At 41.1% G+C, this 23,147-nt stretch overlaps 1 protein-coding gene across 1 annotated transcript in view; it reads left to right on the forward strand.

Annotated features, from left to right (window-relative positions):
* The first annotated feature begins 16,570 nt into the window (after nucleotides 1–16,570).
* The window catches only part of SCAMP1 (secretory carrier membrane protein 1), a 42,643-nt gene continuing 36,066 nt past the window's right edge, over nucleotides 16,571–23,147 (forward strand). Inside the window, exon 1 of the mRNA XM_057363851.1 lies at nucleotides 16,571–16,868. Within this exon, the coding sequence (XP_057219834.1) occupies nucleotides 16,812–16,868 (57 nt within the window). The 5' untranslated portion in view covers nucleotides 16,571–16,811. The remainder of the gene's footprint in view (nucleotides 16,869–23,147) is intronic.

Below are 23,147 nucleotides of genomic sequence, written 5' to 3' on the forward strand. Positions count from 1 at the left end.
AGGAAGTGGAGGTGAGAAAGGCAAGTGATCAAGAGACATATCCCATGGGCCCATGGGCTTTAACCAGTTCCACCCCAACTCTGAAATGGCCGTGCCCTTCTTGCCATTCCTCAAATTTGCCATTCTTTAATCCCTATGCCAAAACTCACGGCTGAACGTGGGCTCTTGATTTCCTTTTCATTGTCCCTCTCCTTTCCACCTGAAAGAGTTCAAAGCAATGTTCCGGATAAAAATCATTCTTCCTACATGGGCCGGCGGCCTTGCTTCTCATCCTCCTCATTGCAAACCACTAACTTTCTCTCCCGACTCCCCTCACTTTGGTGCAATCGCTGTGTTTTTCACCTGGAACTTCCAAAGCAAGACCCTCCCGCCATCTGCAGCTTCCTTAAGAGGAGAAGCAGAAGGGCAGGCACTGCTGACCAGAAACAAGGCCCAAGAGAATGGCATGGCTGTTGTGCCAGGGCATGTTCAGGCATATCAGAGAAAGGTTCTTCACCCAGAGGGTGGTTGGGCACTGAAACAGGCTTCCCAGGGAAGGGGTCACAGCAACAGCCTGACAGAGCTCAAGAARCATTTGGATATTGCTCCTGGCTACCGAGCGTGATTCTTGAGGCTGTCCTGTGTGGGGCCAGGAGTCAGACACTTTGTGGGTGCCTCCTAACTCAGAATAATCCTGTCATACTCTGATTTTGTTCTTGATAGGGACCTTTCAAGGTCAGATTTCACAGCTCCCTCTGACCATGGGGCAGAACCAACCCCATAGGGATTGAAAACCTGACAAAGTGATACCAATATCTCTAGAGAAAAGAGATTCAATGCAGGTGAAAAATAAAGGAGYGTACAAAGACATTAAAATAGAATGTGTCTATAAGTTGCAAAAGTATGTAAGTGTACAAGAATTGCTGAAACCAGACCAATTTTTGTAGTTGAAAGCCAGTATTGGAGGACAAATCCAGCAAAGTGCTTACGTCCCCTGAACAACAGGGATCACAGAGGAGAAGTCCCGTCATTCTGGTTTTTAAAGCTTTGGTGGATGTGTGAGCAGAGCCAGGGCCTAACAGGATTTGTCAACACTCAKCTCCTGAGCTCCTCAGTAATGACAGGATTGTTTTTAGGCCCACTACAGTGTAGTTTGAGGACTTAAATGGCTACTAAGAACTTTGAATCAGGTCATAGGTGGACAAGAATCTGAAACTGCACCRTGACAACTCTGTGTATTTCTGCTGGAGGCTTCATTACTCCCACAGAAGGTGGACCGTGCTTTCACCTGTAAGCTCTTTTGGGGAGGTTACCAGACCAYGTCTGTTGTGGTTGGTGGGGCAGCCAACTGGAGCCTCCTGCAGTTATTACTGGTTTGAGAGCAAATGGGGATTTTCTTACCTTTGGCAGTCCCAGAGTACTCAGGGATGATGGAAGAGGAGATGAGGATGTCAATGCTGAGTCCAGGAGATGGCTGGTCAGGGGTAGCCCAGGAGCAGATGCAGCAGCTGCTACTCCACCGGTGGTCCACCAGTATTCCACCAACGGCTGCAGGAGCAGGAGCACTGACAGTTGCTACGGGCACAGCTCAACATTCCATRCAGAGCCCCAAGGGACCCAGGGTCTGTGAACAGGAGCTGTGGCCACCTTTACCTTTTTCACTTCTTCCRGGGCGAGTTTGCTCTGAGGACCCTCCCACTGGGGCATTTCTCATCAGTCCTCTGGGAGAAGCAAAGCAGTGAAGGGTCTTCTCTGTGCTTCTCTGTAAGGTGCCTCCAGCTGAACATGTATAGCATCCCTGCTTCATCAAAGGGCCCATTCCATGGTGCCTGAATGGCAGAACCAGGACTCCTGCTGCTGCCTCATCTCCAGCTCCGAGAGAAGCGAGAGGTTGCAAGTTGTTCAGTGCAGAACCAGCTCCAAAGCTTTCTCTGGAAGCTCCCTTTCCAAATTGTCTGGTGCCTAGTAATGTCACTGGATGATTTCACTCCTTCGAGCCACTGAGCTGCTTCCTCAACTCAACACTCATTCCTTGAAACTTGAAGGAAAGGGAGGTTTTTYGGGGGAATGGATAGGGACACACACATGGACACCACACCAGTAACTCCTTCGCAAATATTTAATGCAGAATTCCTACATCTTTCTTCCTGCTTCCTTGAAGAAGCTAGAAGTTAATCTCAAAAGTCTCCAGGATTCTTTTAAGAGGCTAATGCTGCCAGAATTACTTATTATCATTACTAGCCTTCACATTTGTTTTAACACTTAGGCCCCAAATATGCCAAACCCCAGCCAGTTTTACTGCTTTCCTGCCTAATATCAGATGAAAATAAATCTATTTTGCTTCCTAGCCTGCTTGTTACACAGACCACCAGGCCAAAGGGGTGCCCTTTTTTAAAAAGGCCCACTGCAGAGAAGATACTTTGTAGGCTCCGCACATTCCACCCTTGACTTGCAGAAATCAATTGCTGAAAAAACAGTAGCCTTTCATGCAGTGCAAAGCCCAGAACTCAAGAAAGAGTTGTCGAGAAGCACCGGAAGAACCTCCAAGGCATAAAACCTCCAAGGCTTTTTCCTCTTCTATCCTCTTCCAGACAAGGGAAATACAGATGTGAAACTCCGACACTTTCTGCCGCATAATAAACTTGGGAAATTATTTATTGCCAGTCAAACCAGAGTAGGACAAGGAGAAGTAAACCAAATCTGAATCTCTCCTCTCTTGATTTATTTGCACCTTTTTTGCCCCCCCTTCCTAAACATGTTRTCCCAGAAGTGTTCCCACCTTTGGTGATGGCCTGGGCCTTGGCCTGCAGTGGGTTTGTCTCCCAGTTGGCTGCCACTGGCTCCATCAAAAGTGAGGAGGCTTCTGGCAGCTTCTTGCTGAAGTCACCTCTGTTCCCCACATGAAGTGTGGTCAGAGGAACCACCAGCTCTTTCCTTTGCCCTGGGGAAGCCATGAGCCAAATCCCTGAGAGCAAGACTGAGAGCAAGAGCCACCATAGAAAACTGTCTGCGGGTTTCTTTTTTCAGCAAATTCTGAACAAATAAAAATAATACATTTTTACATTGTCCTGCAAGTTGCTGAATTGCTGAATAAAATCCAAAGTATTTTCCTCAGTGTTGTAGCTGTTGGTGGACTTCCCATGTCACTTCTCCTTACACAATTTACAAGTTACATGTTGTTATTGTTATTCCAATAAATAATTGCAATAGTAAGTTACATATTTTATTATTTCAATTCATTAGYCGTATGGACCACGGCACCCTCATCCAGCCCATTATTGCAGTAGTTACAGCCATGTCTTTGTTGTGTTATTTAAGTATAATTTGGGGCATCTGAGTATAATTTGGGGGATTTAATGGAGTCATAATGTTAAGCTGTGGGGTATATGGAACTTGCAGTCTGCTGATATATTAAAATACCTGAGGAAGTTAATTGCCACCCTCTTTGTTGCTGGCATGTGAGGGTGCAGCTGACACCAGCAAGGAGACAGAGATCACCAGGGAAGCCATGGTTCCATCCTCAAAAGGCAYTCAGGGTTTGGGGCAGGGGGATAGTTTTCGTATCCTGTTGTCTCCAGTGACAGTTCCCACGTTTTAGTATTTCTGGTGTCATGCACCATAACACAAAAAGGGGACAAGGAGGGTCATTGAGCATGAGCCATCCAGGGACTTCAAAGTCCTTTGCAAATTATTTTTAAGTCCTTAGAAACTGCTTCTTCATTACATAAAATAAAAGTTATAGTATAAGCAACTACACCAAATTTCTCTGAGCACAATGTGATTTAGAGAGAGACCAGAGCAAGAATACTTAGTGTCCAATTCCTTGTCTTTGTTTAAACAAAAATGAGTTTGCTTTTAGCTAGAACTGTTTTTTTGCTCCTATTTAACAGCTAAAAGCTACAAAATCCACAAACAGTAACATTATATGGAAGAAAAAGACATGGACATTAGTTATACCTATCACATTTTTAATTAGCCATTTTGGATAGCTGAGTGGGAACACAGAATAAGGAGGGATTGRTCTACTGGAAGCAGAAATTAGATTTCCATATATTCTTACTACTTTATATTCTTCATATACATGATAAAGTTGGGAAGGATTATAGAATATAGGGCTTTTTTCAGCAATGAGCATATGAATTAAAACACTCTAGGTCACATACACTGTTGTTATTTAAAACAGTAAAGGATGGTAGATGACTTCAAAAGTGTATAGATAATAAGCTCAGATGTTTTAGCATGAATGTTTCAAAGGAGGAACTATTTCAATGATACATGGAATGGCAATTACATACTCTTTTGTAAATGCRAAAATATTATTACCGGTGAAAACTCCTGGTGAATTTCTCAACTTTAAATGTAGAGTAGGACTTTGGTATCTTTGTCTTGATTCTCTGTTAATCCACTGAGTCTCGAGTAACGCTATAAAAATAATTAAACAATTCCTAAATGCTAAATTGTAAGTTAGCACACAAAATATAACAACTGAAACAATGCTGTGATAGACAAACCAGGACAGTGCTGTCACAAAATTCCTGGAGGAAATGCTTCTTCAGAAACACTGACAGAACAGAATTTACTGACCTCAATCCTGTAATATAGCCTGGTCCAAAGCATCCAGTTTATTTGCTCACCAATTCTTGCAAGCATAAAACAGCCTCTGGAATTTCAAAGCACAAGTGGCAGTCTATGGCACATTGGGCAATATGAAATTAACCAACGTTAAGTACTGTGCATAGACACATACACACATTTGCATATTCAGGTAGAAAGAGAGGAGAAAGATGTTTTCATTCAGGCTCAAATTAAACATTGCCCAAGTCTTGTAACAGGAGTATTTATTCATGGCATACAACCTTGTAAAACACTATATTTTAAACAGATATATTTAAAAATAACTATCTGTGAATTTTAAAAAGCAGTCACTTATAAAAAATCCACTAAAAAGCAACCTGATAATCCTATTTACCTTGTGACATGTCATACAGAAATCTGAAACAGGTAAAAGCAATAGAAATTATTTTGCTGTGTAAAAAGCAGTAGAAATTGTTTTGCTATGTTTTGCTGTTTTAAAAGGACAAAATTCAGGGTCTCTAAATGTATGGACTATGGATTGCAAATATGAACCAATAGCAAAAAATTAGAATGAACTGATGCAGACCACAACTGTTATATGAAATTAACCAAGTAGCACAAGTTTAGTACTGTTTCATGGGACATGATAATATTTATACAAATTGTCAGTATTGTTGTCCCATATGCCAATGTGAAATGCAAAATTACACAGGCCCTACTTTATAACAAACTAATTAGAGAAGGGAGCGCTCATGTGGGGCTGTAAAACTGAAGTGGAAATGAATTTTGCAGCAGCATTCTGAGACGAGATGAGAAACAAAAAATGCATTAGTCAAAGGAAGGTTGTTAGAGTAARTGAGATATGAAATGAGGAAAGCCTTGCTGAGGGTTTTCAAGTGTTGGGGTAAGAAAGGGGGTCACTATGACTGTGTATTGCTAACATTTCTACTTCACTATAAGTTTCATTGCAAATGCTTGACAGATTCATTAAAAAGCTTATCTTTTGAATGGGACATCTAGGCAAAACTGCATGGTTTTTTAACATTTCCCAGATAGTCACTAGGTGGATAGAGTACTGACTCTTCTGTCAGATTTTTCACATAAATATTCAACTGAATTAATTAAATACCAAATGTATTATTTTACTGTCTGCATTTTCTCAGATTTTCTGCAATGCTCTAATAGACRTCCTTTCACAATAATAGGAAGCATATTATTTGATTGCTAAATATTACTCAAATGTTAAGTGCATCTCACAGCTTGGGCCTGGGATGAGCATGAAGCAGAAAGTATACAGCTTCTTTAATCTGTTATTATGAATATTGCAAATCAAAGAAGAAATGTTTTACAATTCAATTACCTTTTGAATARAAATTACACAAAATTAGTGTTCTGGAGTCAAAATTTTGTCCTTTGTGTTCTGCATCACTTTTGGGTTGTTTTTATTCGTATTTTCACTGATTGTAAATAYGGATTTTCTTCTGAGTTATACTGCATGAAAAAATAAGCAATTTTGAGTTATATTAAAAAATATCAACTCCTTGAGTCTAAGAATATACTCCTCCATACYTTTTCTAAGAGATGTTTAATAGGCTGTTACCATGTTTTAAACAAAGTTTCTTTATACCAATTGGATCATATAATTTCTGGTGAGGTTTTTTTGAGTTTAAGAAAAGTGGCATCTCATTATAAAACCAGACACACCTACCAAAGGCTAACATTAAAAAATGGAAAACGGTTTAGGGTTTTCAAGGCAAATGTGAGAACAAAAATAATGGTTTATCATACCATCTTTTCCTGGCCACTTACGACTATATAGACTRTGCTGCTCCTCTCTACATACTGATAATCTAGGACATTAATAATACATTAGTAGATTAAAAAAAAAATCTTAATTTCTGCCAAAAATGACATGACATTTATCAAACGATATTTTTTACCAGTTTGTAATACCTGGCTCTGGTTATGAGCTGCACTCGAGCATTTCCAGTGGTTTGAGAAGTTTACAGTTATTTCAGATTTCTATTATAGATTCATAAATCCTTAATCCATAAATTATTTACTATAGGAGAGATGGAATTTTCTAAAGGGAAAACTTGCTTTGCATTGATTCACAGTATTTTAGTAGTACACACATACTTCTAAATGTTTATAATTCGATAAGAACACAAGCTGGAGCAGAACACTCTGCATGCACTACAGCTATACTGCACAGAAATAATGGTGATATGACATCTGAAATGGTTTGGCAACCCAGTGTTTGATAGATCTCCACTCTATATGCTCTATACTCTTATCCATCATTCTTCATCCACATAAATGCTAACAGTAGTATCTGTTTCAACAGAATCAAGAATGTCTTTGTCAAAATAGTCATTTTGTTTGTGACCTGTCTTTTTCATCAAGGACCTGCATGTTTTCTCCCAAACACTTCCGATCTCTGTTCACTAAAATGACGATTTGACATTTACAACTGCTAGGTTATTCTGAGCTTTGAATTTTCAAGTATGGCATAGAGCTTGCTGCAAATTTGTACTCCAGCATTTCACAAAGAATAGTGATTCTACAGAAACATTCTTACCAACAGCAGTTCAGAATTGGTGCCACAGCCTTTAATGTCAATTAGTTTTGTGAAGTTCTAGATTTCTTTACCTGTTTGTTTCAGCTCATGGTAAAGTTTATTTGCATATAAAAATATATTGTGGTGTCATTTTTAATTATCATGCATAGAAAAGGCTGCATGGTCGATAAATGGTGTCTTGGGATGATTTTATGATGATACTCTATTCCTGGCCACCTGCTTAATGCCCAGAGATGGGTCCAGTAGCTTTAAGGGGAGTCTGGGGAAGGGGCGGCAGCCGCGGGGAGCGCTGGAGGTGGCTTTGTTGGAGCTCTCGCCCCTATGTGCTCCGCTGGCTGTGTAGATCAGAAGCTACATTGTTGCTTTAGCTAGCTTGGTTTTGGTTAGTTTGGGCAATAAGGCTTTTCCTGTACTGTAGCAGCAATTCTTTCTGTTTGTGTTGGTTTAGTCCAGGAATCAGACCGGTCGGCACGGTCTGGCGGGGAAGCTGCGGGGACAGCCCATCTCGGCCCAGACCTCCAGAGAAGCTGAACCAGTGAAYGAAAGGACTCTAAATCCACCAGCTTCGTCTGCAGCGAGGAGGAGAACAACATCAGAGGTCCATGAGGTTCCCATCTCGGGGTTTTCCTCCCAAGCTCCTCTGTGGACTCTCCTCCCCTCCCTGAGCCAAAGCCATCCACTGTTTGTTCCCTCTAGCCCCGTGCTGGGTAGGTTTTCCCATCCTCTGGCATTTTGGATTTCTTTGTCCTGCTGTGGGTGAGTGTGTGTGGGAGGATAAGGTTCTGAAGGTTCATTATCTAAAATTTATTTTTTCCCATGCCCTGCGGGCATTTTGCTTGTTTAATAAACAGGTTTTTTTTACTGTCATCCAGAAAATTAATTTAATTTCCATGGGAGGGGATTGCTGAAACCCGTTTCTTTAGAGGAAATTTTATTCCAGTGTTTTCTCCGAAAATTGTATCTAAACTGGGATAGTTGAGTTGACATTACTGGGCATCCTTAGCTAATTCTGCAATTTCGTTTAAACAGCTATTTTCACAACTCTATATGAAGTATTTATTTATTTATTTATTTATTTATTTATTTATTTATTTATTTATTTATTTATTTATTTTAAATGGGAGACAAAGGAATGTGACCCTAATAATAAAATTCTTCCTCATGAATTGCAGGATTTTTTAGCATGTAACATCCTGAGAAAACCTTATCTGCATGCTGAAATCTGTCATTTTTATGACCATAATTTCCCTYTTCTGAAAGTAGCCTCTGAAAATAATGAGTGGGTGGGGGTTTTTTTAGTTCTGTCAAAATGCACTTTCTTTTAAGGATCTGATTAATAACCTGTTATGAATGCCAAAGGGCAAATTGAGAWGAACAAGTTATTTATTAAAAAATAAGTAAGTTTTTAAATTGGAATCTTTGTGCAATAAATCTCTCTCATTTCAAACTATGCTGACTCTGCTGCTGCATGCATGAAGAGCTATCAGAAACTTCCAGAGCTATTTTCTGTGTTTATTCCCACTGCTTGCTCAGTGCCTGTGCACCTTTAGCATATGCAAGTAAGAAACAATGGATTTTTCAGAAGTGTTACATGAATGTGTTTTCCTAAACCCTACAGAAAACTTCCATGAGAGCATCAGCTACTGAAAAGGAGAGCACAATATCCATATTAAACATATGCCATCATCTCCAAGATTTGTGGAGATTTTTCAAGGCTGTAGTTCTTATGGCTTATTTTATAAATTAGAGTTGCCATGCAATAGAATGGGTACCTTCTTTAGGTATGTGCCTATTTAGGATGGACACCTAAATGTATACCTTCCTTAGGTCATGTGCCTATTACATATGATTCAATACTGTTTCTGGTTTTGTCATTGCCCTAAAAAAAATCGAAAGAATAAAATTTGAGCAGAAAAGAACGAGGAAAATACTGCTGTTAAAAAAGGGAGTGCTACCCATACTGGAATATTTGGTTAGCTAATTTATTGTCATCTCTGCTGCTTTCACTTGCTATAATTACTTGGAATCACTCCTTTCACTAAACCAAAATCTACTAAATTTTCCTTCAACACTGTATCTTTCCTATTTAATGTTTAAACAGTTTATTTATGTATTCTTTTGTCAGCTTGACTTCATGCCTGCTATTACAGCCTTCAGAATAACTACACCCTACTGTATCTTTCCAGCAGTGTGATAATCTGAAAGAKAAATTTCATTAGTTGATCCTTAGATTTAATAATGTAATTTTTTTATATCCAAGACTTAGCTTCAAACTATCTGTGACTGTCTTAAATTTCCCTGTTTGTCTAAAGCGTTGCAGCGTGCATGCAGTTGTGCATTGCCATATTGCCTTGGAATACAGGTTTGAGTCAGTTCGGACATAGGGGCAYTTTTCCAACACTGCTGCTCACTTAGCAAGAGTAATTAATGGAGGTTTCTGGATGGTGAGAAGCCTGATACTCTGCTGCTTTGTGTGCAGCCATTCAATTGTTCACTGTCTTTCCCTCTCAGATCCTTGTGGACTGCACTGTTTGGAAGAGTTGGCCTTCTGTGTATCACACCAGAGTTCCCCTACATTACTGGCCAGAAAGAAGCATATTATTAAATCACTGACCCTGCCAGGACACCATTCAGAACTGCAAACACAGTATTCTACTTTTGGTTTTGGCGGGGTAGTGACTGCAGCAGCAGAGGCAAGAATTCTTGTCTGATGACAGCTGTATGTGTTGTGACACAGCTGTATTGAGACCCTCTGTGCCAGACATGAGGCTTCCTATCCACTAATGGCCACATTCAGGAGAACCAACAACTGCAGAGACTGAATGATCCCAGGCTATCTGAAGCCAAAAATTTGCAATTGTTGTGTTTTGTGTGAAGAAAGTACTTGCACCTGTGTACCAGAATTGGGAAAATTARGTTGTAAAGAATGTACTCTGAGCTATTTTATGCAAAATCCCATATTTGTTCTGCAAAGCTGTGTTATTGAATTGAAACCAAAACACCATAATTCTCCACACCTTTTGCTCTCTATCTTTTATCCTTTTATTTGTTCAGAAGTCTTGACATTTGAAGACTAGAGTTTTTAATTATTTTTCAGATGTAATTATTAAGAATTRCAACTTATTATTCACTCAATGAAGAGAACGCAAGTGTCTAAAACCAATGCAAAACTTGGAATAACCAAAATGTAGACAACTGTTTATGTTTATCTACATAAGCACAATTTTAAAATGGAAAGGATGAGAGAGACACTGCAAAGTTAYTTGCCACAATCATTTGGGTGGAAGGGATCATAGCACAAGCCATGCCACTGTCTAGTCATTTCCCACTGATGTCTATGTGTGTACTTCTTGTTGAGCAGTGCAGATCAGAGGAGAATTTGGGGGAGATGTAAGAAAAGGGCCACAGAGGACAAGCATCTGCAGTATAATACAACAAGAGAAAACATAGTATAGGAGAGACTGAGATATGCTCACTGGCTGAAACAGCTCTTTCATCACTTTCCTTAGCTTCTGTTCTTCCTCCCACTTATAAGTTGGTATAGGGAACATATGCAAGCAGGACAGACTGCTAGTGCTGCTTGGCTTCACTTCAAAGCTGCTTGGAATGCTGTCCCCACTCCCAAACAGCATGTGTTTGCCTTGTCACATCTTCCCTCATGACKGTAGCTTACTATTCACTGCTCCCACACACTGGCATCCATGATAGATTAGTCATCCTCTTAAAGGTAATGTTTGTGGCTGTGTGTGGCTTCATCCACACCTCTCATGACTCTTTAGAACTGAGGTGAAAATTGCTGCTGCTCTATCCCCAGTGAGATGAATACATGGGTCTTCTTCAAGCAGGAGTAACTTTTGTTACATGGCTATGTCCTGCTGTCTCGGCTACTGCCAATGAATGATTGCTATGCTCTGCAAGAGCACTTACCCTTACCTTTGCTCCCTGTGAGATGGGCAACAAGCAGACAAGTTCCGTCTGGGAGAAGAATGAAGACACCTTGTTAGTGATAGTTATGACATGCCTGCACATTCCTAAAATACTGGACAGGCAATCCCCGTCATAGGAGAAGGGCTCTGCTCCTTAGATGAAGATATGCAACTGGTCCACAGGGGAAACAAATAGAGGGAAGGATGGTTTGCTCCTGATTTACTTTTTGTAGTGTCCCAGAACAGATGGAGCATAGYAGAACTAAGGGGAATAAGAAGAGCAGCAGTATCTAAGGGGTCCACTGGGGACAGCTTTTACTTTTCATATAACCTTTGCTTCAAGTAACATGACATAGAGCAATACTATTCTAAGCCAGCTGAAGCCAAGAATGGCATGACTTTGTTAATATATAGAAGGGCCTTACAACACCTGCACATCAGTGAAATCAGTTACTTTAAGAAGCAAATATGAGAAGTTCTCATTCTCACGGATTCTCTGCTGTAAACTAAAGTCCAGTTCTGATCCTCCTGAGGGGCATGAGGAACATTGAATATTCTTATCCTATTGCAGGTCTGGGGTGTGTACAGGGCAGCAACAGCCACAGCAAGAGAATGGGGTAGCGCCCAGGCATGCAGGCCATGGGATGACTGGCAGTACTAGGCTGTGTACCCCTTACTTGCTCCCCTCTGCATATTAGCTATTGCCCTGGAAATCCTTCTTCTCTTCCCAAAAAGGTAAGCTCTTTACAGAAGAATTCCAAACTTCCTGCTACAGTTCGGGAACACAGTGAGAAAACCTGAGTGTAGGGCTTCAGAAAGTAGTCAGGGTTCTTATAAGAAGGGCAAGGTGCTCACCAGCCTGTGAGCATTCAGTGTTGCTCTTGTTGAGTGACTCYAGGGACTTGGCTTGGTCACACACTGCCTCTTGCAAGCTGGCTAAGCCGGTTCTACTTGGATAAGAGTGCTGGTGTAACTTCTGACAGTGGAGCTGGCAAAGCTGCCCCACTCCCAGAAAAACACTAATGCAACAACTTCAGACAATGAAAACAAGCTTATATTAGCTTAACATTCTGTATGCTGGAAACAGAGCATTCAATTCAGTCATCTGCATTGGAATTACTATCTTGTGGAATCAGGACTTTATTGATTGTAAGAAAGGGAGGTGAAATGGGAGTCTGTATCTATAGTTCTGCATGCTGCTGTGATTTCTGACCTTTCTCCTATTTTTACCATGTATTTTTCTTTTAAATTGATGTAAAACATTTGGGGAAAATGGCAGCTCATTATCTTTAAGTATTTAATTGAAATGCCTGTTTAGCATTCCTCCCCTAAAGTTAAAATATTTTCAACGTTTTTTGGAAGTAAATGTCTTTGCTGTAAAAGCTAGAAAAATGTTCTTGCTATTTCAGATTGTTCCAGGGGTTACTATTGAATAACTCATCATGTAAAGTTTTACCTAACAGACTAGGGATCTTCTGCCTAAATTTTTGCAAGACTCTACAACTGGTATCTGCACAGGATCTAATATGAAGCTGTAACTTGCACTTGTACTACCCCAAAGTTTTGCTCCTCACTTCTACTACRTGAGTTTCTAGCAGGTACCCAGTCTTGCATGCCAATAGTTCTGCCCAACTTTTGCAGCAGAGTCTTAGTTATGTGCTCATGTGGCACATGGTCATTTGTCATCCCCACTTTCTTCTGACCATCGTGCTTACATTTGATGCTGAAAAGACCACTTCTCTTTATGAGAGGAAACACTCTTTATAGACTTRAAGGTTAAAGAGTTAAAGTGATTTGTTACAGCTGAGTTTTATTATTTGAAGGTCCAYTCTCTGTAAAACTGTGATCTATTTCATTGACACAGACTACTGTTCAAGACAGATCACTTGGTTGTCCACTCAGCACTTGAACATTTTACACTGAAGAAAACCCTGATGGATTTTCTTGTCAGCTGATCWGAGCACTGCTCAGTACCAGCTGAGGTTGGCACCAGCATTGTAAAATCCATGAGTCATAGRAAATTGAGAGAACCAGGATTTGAAAGAATAGCATCAAGTCAATTCCTTACACAGCATTCCTTAAAACACAGCATCCAAGTACAGCACTCACAGAAGCAGTTTGAACACCTCTTTCTGAAGAAACAGTCAATTCAGATTAAGATACTTTCCTTTTCTAAGAAAGTATATGATTTAGAATTATTGAAAAGCATTGCGTTAAACCAATTCCAGAAGGCTGGGGAATTTTCAGTAGAGAAAGAAATTTTATTCTAAATAATGTCACTCATTCTCTACCAGAAGTTACTTTTCAATAAACTTACTAGCATTTTATAAATCAACTTGAAGTATTTATGAGCTATACCTCGTAACAGAATTAGAAACAGTTGACAGTGAGTAGGTAATTCTAATAAAAAAAAAAAAAWTCAGTTCTGCCATTTGGAAAGCACATTGTAGAGAGGGGTTTTTTTGAGGGTGGGCATCCCTGGCTAATCATGTCTCTTTTCTAACTCTCAAACTCTGCAAACTGTGTAAAGTTGATTTGAAAACAAGAAAGCACCATTCTGCACCTTGAACCTTTTGTTCTCAATCTTTCTACTTGTGGAAGATGATGAAAATGACAATGACAACCCTCAGTGTCGAAAGTTTATAGTTTATATTGCCCATGTGGTGTAGTACAAACTACTCAATTAGCTGGATAGAATAACTGATTTTTATTTTCTATAAACTTTCAGTCAGTTGGTAAATCCCAAAGTTAACACCCGCAGTAGAATGATAGCATTTATAGTAGAATTTGGTAGTATTTACATTCTAMCAAAGTTCTTTCTTTTAATCATAGAATCATAGAAATGATACATCATAGAATCATAGTCGCACCATGGGCCTGAGAGCATTGTCCAAACACTTCTTGATTTCTGTGAGGCTGATGCTATGACTGCTTCCTTGGGGAGCCTCTTCCAGAGCCCAACCACCATCTGCTCCTATACCCAACCTAAACCTTCCCCAACTCAGCTTCATGCCATTTCCTCACTTCTGGTCACTGGTTACAATAATGAAGAGATCAGGACCTGCCCTTCTACTTCCCCTCRCAAGGATGTTGAAGACTGCAATGTGATCTCCCCTCGGTGTCCTCCAGGCTGAACAGACCAAGTGACCGCAGCCACTCCTCACATGGCTTCCCCTCCAGACCCTGCACCACCTTTGCTGCCCTCCTTYGGACACTCTCCAGTATCTTTATCTCTTTCTTATATTGTGGCACCCAAAACTGTCCCCAGCACTCGAGGTGAGGCCACCACAGCCCAGAGCAAAGCAGGGCAATCCCCTCCCTTGCCTGGCTGGTGATGCTGTGCCTGATGCCCACAGGACACGGGTGRCCCTCCTGGCTGCCAGGGCACTGCTGATCCATGTCCAACTTGCCATGGACCAGAACCCTCAGGTCCCTTTCCTGTGGCACTGCTCTCCAGCCTCTCATTCCCCAGTCTGTCCATACCTTCATGGTTATCCCTTCCTAGGTGCATAACCCAGCACTTCCCCTTACTGCTGAACTTCATACAGCTGCTGATTCTCTAGTCCTTCAATTTGTTGAGATCTTTCTGCTGGGCCTCTCTGCCCTCAAAGGAGTCAACAGCTCTTCCAAATTTAATGTCAGAAAACCTATTTAGTGTTCCTTCAGATCCTGTGCCCAGATTGTTAATGAAGATGCTGAAGAGGATGGAGCACTGTGGACCCCACTAGTGACTGGATGYGCTAGCCTGAAATTTTTGTAAAATACTTACTATTCTTCCTAAAAAAAMACATCCTGTTGCAGTTTCATTATTGCCTTGAAAGGCATAGAAGATGATAGATTATTCCTCTGTAACTGTGCACAAATTATTATCATAGGAATGTCACAGTGCCTGTTATTTGAAGCACCAGCAACCATATAGGAAAATATATTCAGCCAAACCTTCACTCATTCATGCATGCATGCATTCATGTTCAGCTCAAAGAGAAGCAAATACAGTTAACAGCGCACACAGCATTTGGACTATCAGCATAAATCATTGAGCCATGATATATTGAGCCATGGGTGAATATTGGCAAAGTGACTTAATTTGCTGTCACTGTAACTGAGTGATATACAATGTATGATTGTAATACTGTAATGTACTTTTGTTGATTGTGCAACAGCTGCCTTTTAATTTTTTAAAGTATTTTCCAATACATAGCAACCAAAAAGTTGAAAGTGTTTTGCTTAGAAGATATGCTTTTATGATTTGTCCCACTTCCATACGATTTTATGTCTGACAATCGTTCACAAAAACTGAGAAACACCTGCATAAGTCASAGCAGACCTTGAAGCCAGTATTGCTATCTCTACTGATCCATGCAAAATCAATTCTCTTGTACCTGTAGGATTCTTCCTGACCTGTTGACAGAACAGCCCCATTGTAATGACTACCAGTGTAGAGACCAGAGTAATGAGACATGTACACCTATTCAAAATCATAGAAGTGCTACCACTACAATGCCTCACAGTTCCTCTAATTACTACATGGGGGAAAAAGGACACATTTGAATAGCAAAAGGCAACAGGTTTACTTTTCTAGWAATTTCATTTTGTGTGACCTACCTCAAACCTCTCTTTTCTGGCTTTAAATGAAAATTCAAGTAATTTCTCTGGAAAGCAYGCAGAGAAATTCAGGATTCACTGGTTTTGAAAGTATTGCATCGATGCAGATTGTTTTGGGATCAAGGGCACTGAATTTCAGACTTCAGCCGTAGCTCTGAACCAAAGGTGCTCCTTGCATTTATTTGCATCTTTCAGACCAGGTTCTTCAAGCTGCATTGTCAGCATTCCTGAGGAAGTATTTAAGAAGTCTTCTGAACCGTTGGAAATGGTTGACTAATCCCAGTAAGACTCCCACGGAAGCAGGGTTYTGTGACCGCCCTCGTTGAACCTTTGTGCAACACACCTGAGCAGCGACAAGCTGGGTAAACTATTCACCATGCCAACAGGGGACGGAAACGAGAGAGTAAATTCGTGTTTTACCAAGTAAGGCTTTCTGACTGCCTTCACATGGCCATTTCACTGCCCAACCCAGAGCGGCTGTCCCGACCCGCTCTGAGGGCTGGGGGGGCGCAGGGCCGGGGAGGCCGCACGGGCCCGGCTGCGGCCGGGACATCCGCGCACACACCTGGCCGGGCCGCCGCTGCCCGCCCTCCCAGGTGCCCACCGGGGAGCCCCGGGCCTCCTTGCTCCACTGCTGCCGGCGATAAATACCGAAAACAAATACCCGGCCCCCCTTGCCCCAGAGGAGCAGCTGAGAGCGAGGACAGCCGCRCCCCGCCCAGCTTATCCCGAACCCCCAGCCAGCCCGCGAAAGGACTCTGGTCACACTCCTCTCGCCCCGCCCACGCCCCGGGAGCAGCCCGTCTCAGGCATGAGCTCTACTCTCGCCCACYCCGAGAGCGGCCGCTCCGCCTTCATCCCTTCATCCCTTTCTCCCTCCCAGGGCCTACCCACCCGGAACTTCACTTCCGGGGCGGCCATTTTGGGCGGTCCGTGGCCGGTCGGTGCGGCGGGGGCGGGTTCGGGTTCGGCCCGGGCTGCGGGGCTGTGACAGAGACCGTGACAAGGGCCGTGACAGCGGCCGTGACAGCGGCCGGGGACGGGGGACACCTGCGCTGGGCACTGTTGGGGCGCCGCTGCAGGAGCAGAGCCGCCGCCAGGGCTGAACGGCCGCCCGGGGACCGCAGGGCCCGCCTGCCCCCGCCATGTCGGACTTCGATAGCAACCCGTTCGCCGACCCGGACCTCAACAACCCCTTCAAGGTGAGGGGGCGGCGGGCGGCCGTGATGTTTCCTCGGTGTCGGTTTGCGCTGAGCCGCGGGAGGAAGGAAGGAAGTAAAGGGGGAAGGAAATAAGGAAGCAAGGAGGGAAGGGCCCCGTCGGAGCTGCAGGCCGGGGTCTCTGCCCTCAGCGGGACACGGAGGCTCGGAGTGGGGGTGGGAGCAGGACGCGGAGGATAAGTGTTTCACAATTTCAGGGTTCCGTGTTTCCTTCTGTAGCTAAAATCAAAGGAATCGTATTTCAGATGCAATATTTCGATGGAAAAGTCTTGTGGGTTTTTTGTTTTTTTGTTTTTTTTTTTTTTTTAATTTTGACTCTAGCTTTGTGCCAGGGGTAACTCTACTACAGCCTTTTTTTCTTTCGTCTGATTAAGGCAGATAGTTAAGCTTAATGAATTAGTGAATTTACCCTCTTTTCCTCTCTAGCCTCCTCCCATCCTCTTCAAGATTACTTGTTCCCTTACCCTATGCCTGAAGTAATCAGGGTACCAGTGGCTGAACATGATTTCTATGCTGCATCTCAAACTGCTTTGTTGTAATGTACTATAAAGCTTTCAGGTTTTGCACTRTTGACTGGTCATACACCTGTGAATTCTTTCTTCACTCACTGTTCTGCTTCATCTGTCAAAATGAGCTGACCTTCCCCGATGCTGCCCTACCTGTTCTTTTCTTTCTTTGTTACTTGAATCCAGTTCAACTAACTTATGAAGCTACCTACTTGTATAATGTTACTGAACTTCTTGCAGGCACTTCAAAGCACGCAGATAGTATATGGCAGCGAGTTCAGAATGGTAGCTGGAATAATCAAGTTTTYCAAAAATTGAGATGTCACATTTCAAGCATACTTCTGTGCATATATATTCTGGAAGCATAATGTTCCATAGAGTCTGTCTGAATCGTTAATTTAGTTTTTATGATCATAAAGCATCGGCAATAGTATTTATTAGGCTAGAATTCCTTAGGCCAAAAGCTGTTTTCACTTGTTGTACACAGTACAATGACCTTCCAGATGAACACAAGTCCTGGTGTTGAGTCTGCTGCCAACAATAATTTTGGCTGGTACCAATGTCAGTGACCACTATTCGTCTTGGCACCAAGCAGTGAAAAGGTGTCATTCTAGAATGTGTCTTCAGCAACAGAAATACATGGTCCCTTTCCTCCATATTTCCGTATTACTTTTTGTAATAGTGAATCAAATAACATTAGCAAAATTTAATCCAGGGCACTTAGGGGTATTAGATACAGTATAGCTGCCTCTGCAGTGCTCATCAGTCCTTGTATCTGGTCCTGTGTAGTTTTATGAGACTTAAACTAGGCACCTGCCTGAACCCTACTTCCAGTTTGAAGACACTGATTAAAGAGGAAAAGTGTGTTCCAGTTTGTCTTCAGGGAAAGGCTTTGTGACTTCTTGTTGGGCGGAATACATGCTCTACTTCTCATCTGCATCATGATAAGAGGACTCTRTAACAGCTTCTCTGTAATGTGAAGCACACTGTTCTGTATTTCTTTATTTGCAGAAGATGGTTCARGAATGCTGTGTACTTTTCCTCTCTCAGAGGCCATTTTCCCTTCCTTCAGTCTTTGCTAACTTSCATCTCATTTTACTCCCTAGAAAAGGTAATCTTGCATACCTTTGCTTACCTGTGCATTTAACTTGAGGGGGCRAAAGGCCTCATGTATAAGCCAAAGCTTAATGCCATCTTGTTGGCAAAACACCTTTGAAATTAGTGGGTATCAGTGCATGTCTGTATTTAAATTTTGTCTGTGTGTTTTAAAATACTTTATGCGTAGAACCAGTATTTCAAGATGGACTCTGGCAGCCTAAGTCATGTTGTCTGAATACTGTATTCTAATGTACTCACATTATCTTTGCTTGTTAATTTTATGTATGTTGTGATTAGTTGTCTTCCTTGCTTTTGAAGCTGCTTCCTGTGCTAATATCAAATCACAAAGTAGGATGGCAGAGAAGGGGTGGGAACGCATCAGGTGGAGGAGTTGTTGCCAAGGTCTAAAGATAGAGCCTCTTTTTTTCTTAAATATTTTGATCTTACTGACTGACTGTGGTCTGCATGGGAGGTTTCCTGTGACTGTTCTTATTCCTTTTAATGAAAGGATTAGAGCAGAGCTTCTTGCTTGATGTTGAATCAAATAAAAAATGTTAGCTGGAAAGATAAAGGTAAAGCATCATAAACATCTAGTTTGCTCAGTATTTTGGGTAGTTAATACTTTTGGAAGTGTAAGATTAAATTATTTGCTGGAAAAACTGTAATTAGCTCACTGGCTTGATCATGAAATGCTGTGGATTTTGAGACTAGTGGCTACCTAACCACTGCTTTTTCTTTTTTCCCTCTTTAAAAAGCAACAAACTAGAACTGAATCCAAAGTCAGGTGTGCTTGTGAAGTAGTATTCCTCTCTAATTAATTTTCTCTGAATGCTATACTGACAGAGCCAAAATATGGGTTCTTTTGAAATACAGAGGATACTGAAACAAGGAAATAAATGACATGCTAACATTTACAAGCTTTTGATCAGTACAGARTTGTGCAGAAGAATATGCATCGGTGTACCACACGAAGTGAGACTCCTTTGAGAATCCTGTTAAAATATGATGTAGCAGTGTGAAAGTACACAGTTGGTGTAACCTCAGGTTATCGTGATTGGAAGCAGGCTAGTAATGAAATCTATTTTATTTTGTTTACTAAGAGACACTTGTCATAGCTTGTGAGTGTGAATTCACACTTTTTGAAGTTCTCACTTACAAATGGTGCAGTGTCAGAGCACCCAAACATGGGGACCAGAGCAGATGTGGTGATGGTAACTGCATTCAGTTAGGCAAGTCTATAGAGAGGGAGACAGATCTGAGGCCAATTTAGAAAGCCAAGCCAGAATCAGGATCATGTCCAGTGAAAGTTAACAGGGTCAGCCAACAGTCCTCTGATGACTAGGTAAGGTGTTAGTAAGGAGAGGGAGTCTGACCACCTGTGAGGAGTTTGGGAATCCTCAGGGTCCTGACAGTCTGTCTTGAATGGGCTAAACCAGCATGAAATAAATTTTGTATGACAAAACAAAGGCACATTTCTAATGTAGCTTCTCCTTGTGCTCTTTTCTTTTTTTTTTAATGTCATAGGATAGGTGATAGTTGTAGTCTTCTGTCTTGGAAGGTGATACAGTTACAACGGTTCTGAAATAGCAGTCTCAAAATTCAGTGTAACTTTCCTTTACTCTCAGACTAATCAGTAGTTCATCTACAATATAAGTTGTTGGTTCTGTGTTCTTGGTTTGATTTTTTTTTCCTTTTATAAGTGAACAATTGTACTACTCAGAGAAGTTTTTTTAAGTAGAACTGTGAATTTCATAGGCCTTTGTATCTTGGCTAACAGACTGCTGAATGTTTGAGAGGTGATTCTTAATTATCCAAACTTATGAAACACTTATTTTTTGGTGGCTGTAGAATGAGAATTATAAGGATTCAGCATCTGTTATGGCTGTATTTTTCCCCCCAGATTTTCACTGAAGTGTTAGCACTTACTGAATAACTATATATTGAGATTAAACATTACAAAGAGGAAAATAACATACAGAGCTGGGAAAGGAGAACAATTTGAGAACAGCTGTGAGATGGAGATGATACTTTGTTAGGCATCTAGTAGCTGCATTGYAAGAATGAAGCTTTTACAAACTTTAGGATAAACTTGGCCTTATCAGCCTCTGAAGTTCTTTTCAGTTTTGGAGGTAAGGACCTTGCTTTCCTCAGTAGCTCAGAAGCCTTCACAGCTCTCATTTGATGACTGTGGTGTGTAACAGGCACTGTTGTAAAGCCAAGTGTAAGAAATCTCAGTGGGCTACTTTTGCATTATCCTATTTAATAATTGTGTTATGGCAGAGTGGGAATGAAAACTATTTGAACATCATTTCATGAGGGGAATGGAAAATGGCTGATAAGTGATCAATGTGTTAAACTTGAAAAATTGGAATTATGAAAGAACTGTTACATGRCTACTTGGGTATCTTATTATTTTTGTTACTAGAAGTCCAGAAATAATTTTTTATTATTATGAGTCCAGAATTTGTACCGAATGTTTATTCAACATGTGTGTAGTTCAATTTCAGAGGCTTAATCTGGCAGCTTTATGGGACTGGGAAACTGACATGACTGACTCTAGAACTGACTGACTCTAGAACCTGTTTATGGRAAGTGAGATGAGTAATTTTCGGTCAAGGAATCAAAGAAGTCAGACCAACAAACAGTTGCAGGCATTTTGTGTTGCATTTTTGCTTAAAGTTCTGATCCAGTGGTGTCATCTTAAGAAGTACTCTACAGAGAGCAGGAATTACAACTGTTACTGTTACTATAACCTACTCCCACCCCCAAAATCAAAATACTCAAAACCTTAGGATGAACTCTTACTTAAAAGTGTGCCATTAATTTTGCTCCTATTTATAAAAATACTAATATGAAGTGGGTATAGGGAATAAGTTACAGTAATCAATGGAGAACTTGAAATGGAAGAAAAATGTTCTATTCATGTAGCAAAGCCAAGCCTTTCAGTAGGAATGGTAGGGATGAGAAATCCAAACTGGTCAGGATTGACGTTGCTAGATTTGTGGAGCCAATCACATGATTTTCCCCAGTGTGGATTCACCAGTCTGGATTTAGTCTTGGTAGACCTCTGGCCTCTGTAGTACAGTCAGACTTTTTTTTAAGGAATGACACCTTTGTTGAGCACGTGAAGTAATTGGGAGTAGTTGGGTTGTGCTTTTGCTTTCTGGGAGCTTCCTTCCAAGCACACAATGCAACTAAACATAACATATAGCTAGGTGAAGGTGTGTTATGAAGCAGTAAATGCCAAAGAAACTTCAGACTGAAGAGTGGTTGATATTGTTGACTGTTAAAGCAGTAGGTTGGATAAACTTATGTGTGAGAATCTTGAAATAAAAGAATAAAATTGTGGGTGGCAGAGCTAAAAGATAGCCAGTGACTGATGAGGGAGATTACAGACTTCCTGACCGCTCCAGTAAAATACTGCTTTTACTTCCCTGCTGGTCCTTGGGACTAAACTGAAAAAAAAMCCATTCTATGCAGAGCACTGATGTAATTTGTTTAATTCCACTTAATCAAAAAAAAAAAAAGGTGACACAAATTGATTTTTTTTACATTAATTCCACATTAATTTGTTTATGCATGTGATTTTTTTTGTCTTTTTGGTAGAAGAGTGGGTATCCCTTTAAAGTGAAMAGTGTTTTCAGCAATATGAAGAACAATTTGGAGGGGATGATTCCTAGTTCACTGTATTCACTTAATTAAAAAATCACAACTAACAATGTAAACTTAGCTGATGATGTTTTTCAGTTTATTACTAGATTATGTATGCTATCAAAGTATTTTACTGATAGTGAAACAATTCTGGGCCCATATCCRGTTGACAGTAATACGAAGCATTGTTACAGATGTATCTACTTCTCAGGTCCTTAATTTGCTGGTGTTTTCTGTGTTAGTGAAATGGTTTTGGTCTCCTAGACAACAGAGGTCTAGTCCCTTCAATTATTTTTTTAAGCTTTAAAAGSTCACATAGAATGGATTATTCAGCTCTGTTTTAAATATTCTTATTTGTAGTTAATTGTTTGTATACCCTCTGTGATAACTGGGTATTTGGTTAATTTTATCTGTATCTGCATTATGTGAACTTAATTTGTTGCTTAGCACAGGTTTTTTTTTTTTTTGCCAATGTAAAATATAAATGTGTTGTTTTTTCTGGGTCTGTTTTGTTAGTGTTTGTTGGGGTGCTGTTCTTGACTTTTCCCTTCTTGGCTGTMATGATTTGGATGCTGGCCAAGCGCCAGGCACCCATGACAGCCGTTCACTCTCTCTCCCCTGCCGCCGCTGGGCAGAGGAGAGGAAAAAATGTAACAAAGYTGTCATGAATTGAGATAAGGACCCRGAGGAAACACTCCAAGGGCAAAACAGGCTCAACTTAAAGTTAAAAGTGAATGTATTACTAACAGAATCAGATGAGGATAATGGGAAGTAAAATAAGCCCTTCAGACACCCTTTCTTCCAGTAATTTGTCCCGCCTTCCCACCAACAGCGCAGGGAGCGGGTGTGGGGGTTTTAATCACTTAGAGCTTCTTCCACTGCTCACGGAGAGGCGTCCTTCCCCTGCTGTGCCCTGGGGTACTTCCCATGGGAGACAGTTGTCCGTCTCACAAGCAGGAGTTCTCCCAAAACTGCTGCAATGTGAGTTCTTCCCACGGGTAGACAG

Source organism: Malurus melanocephalus, unplaced genomic scaffold, assembly GCF_030028575.1.
Source record: "Malurus melanocephalus ecotype Western Australia unplaced genomic scaffold, MMel_1.1 scaffold_31, whole genome shotgun sequence".
Taxonomy (NCBI): Eukaryota; Metazoa; Chordata; class Aves; order Passeriformes; family Maluridae; genus Malurus; species Malurus melanocephalus.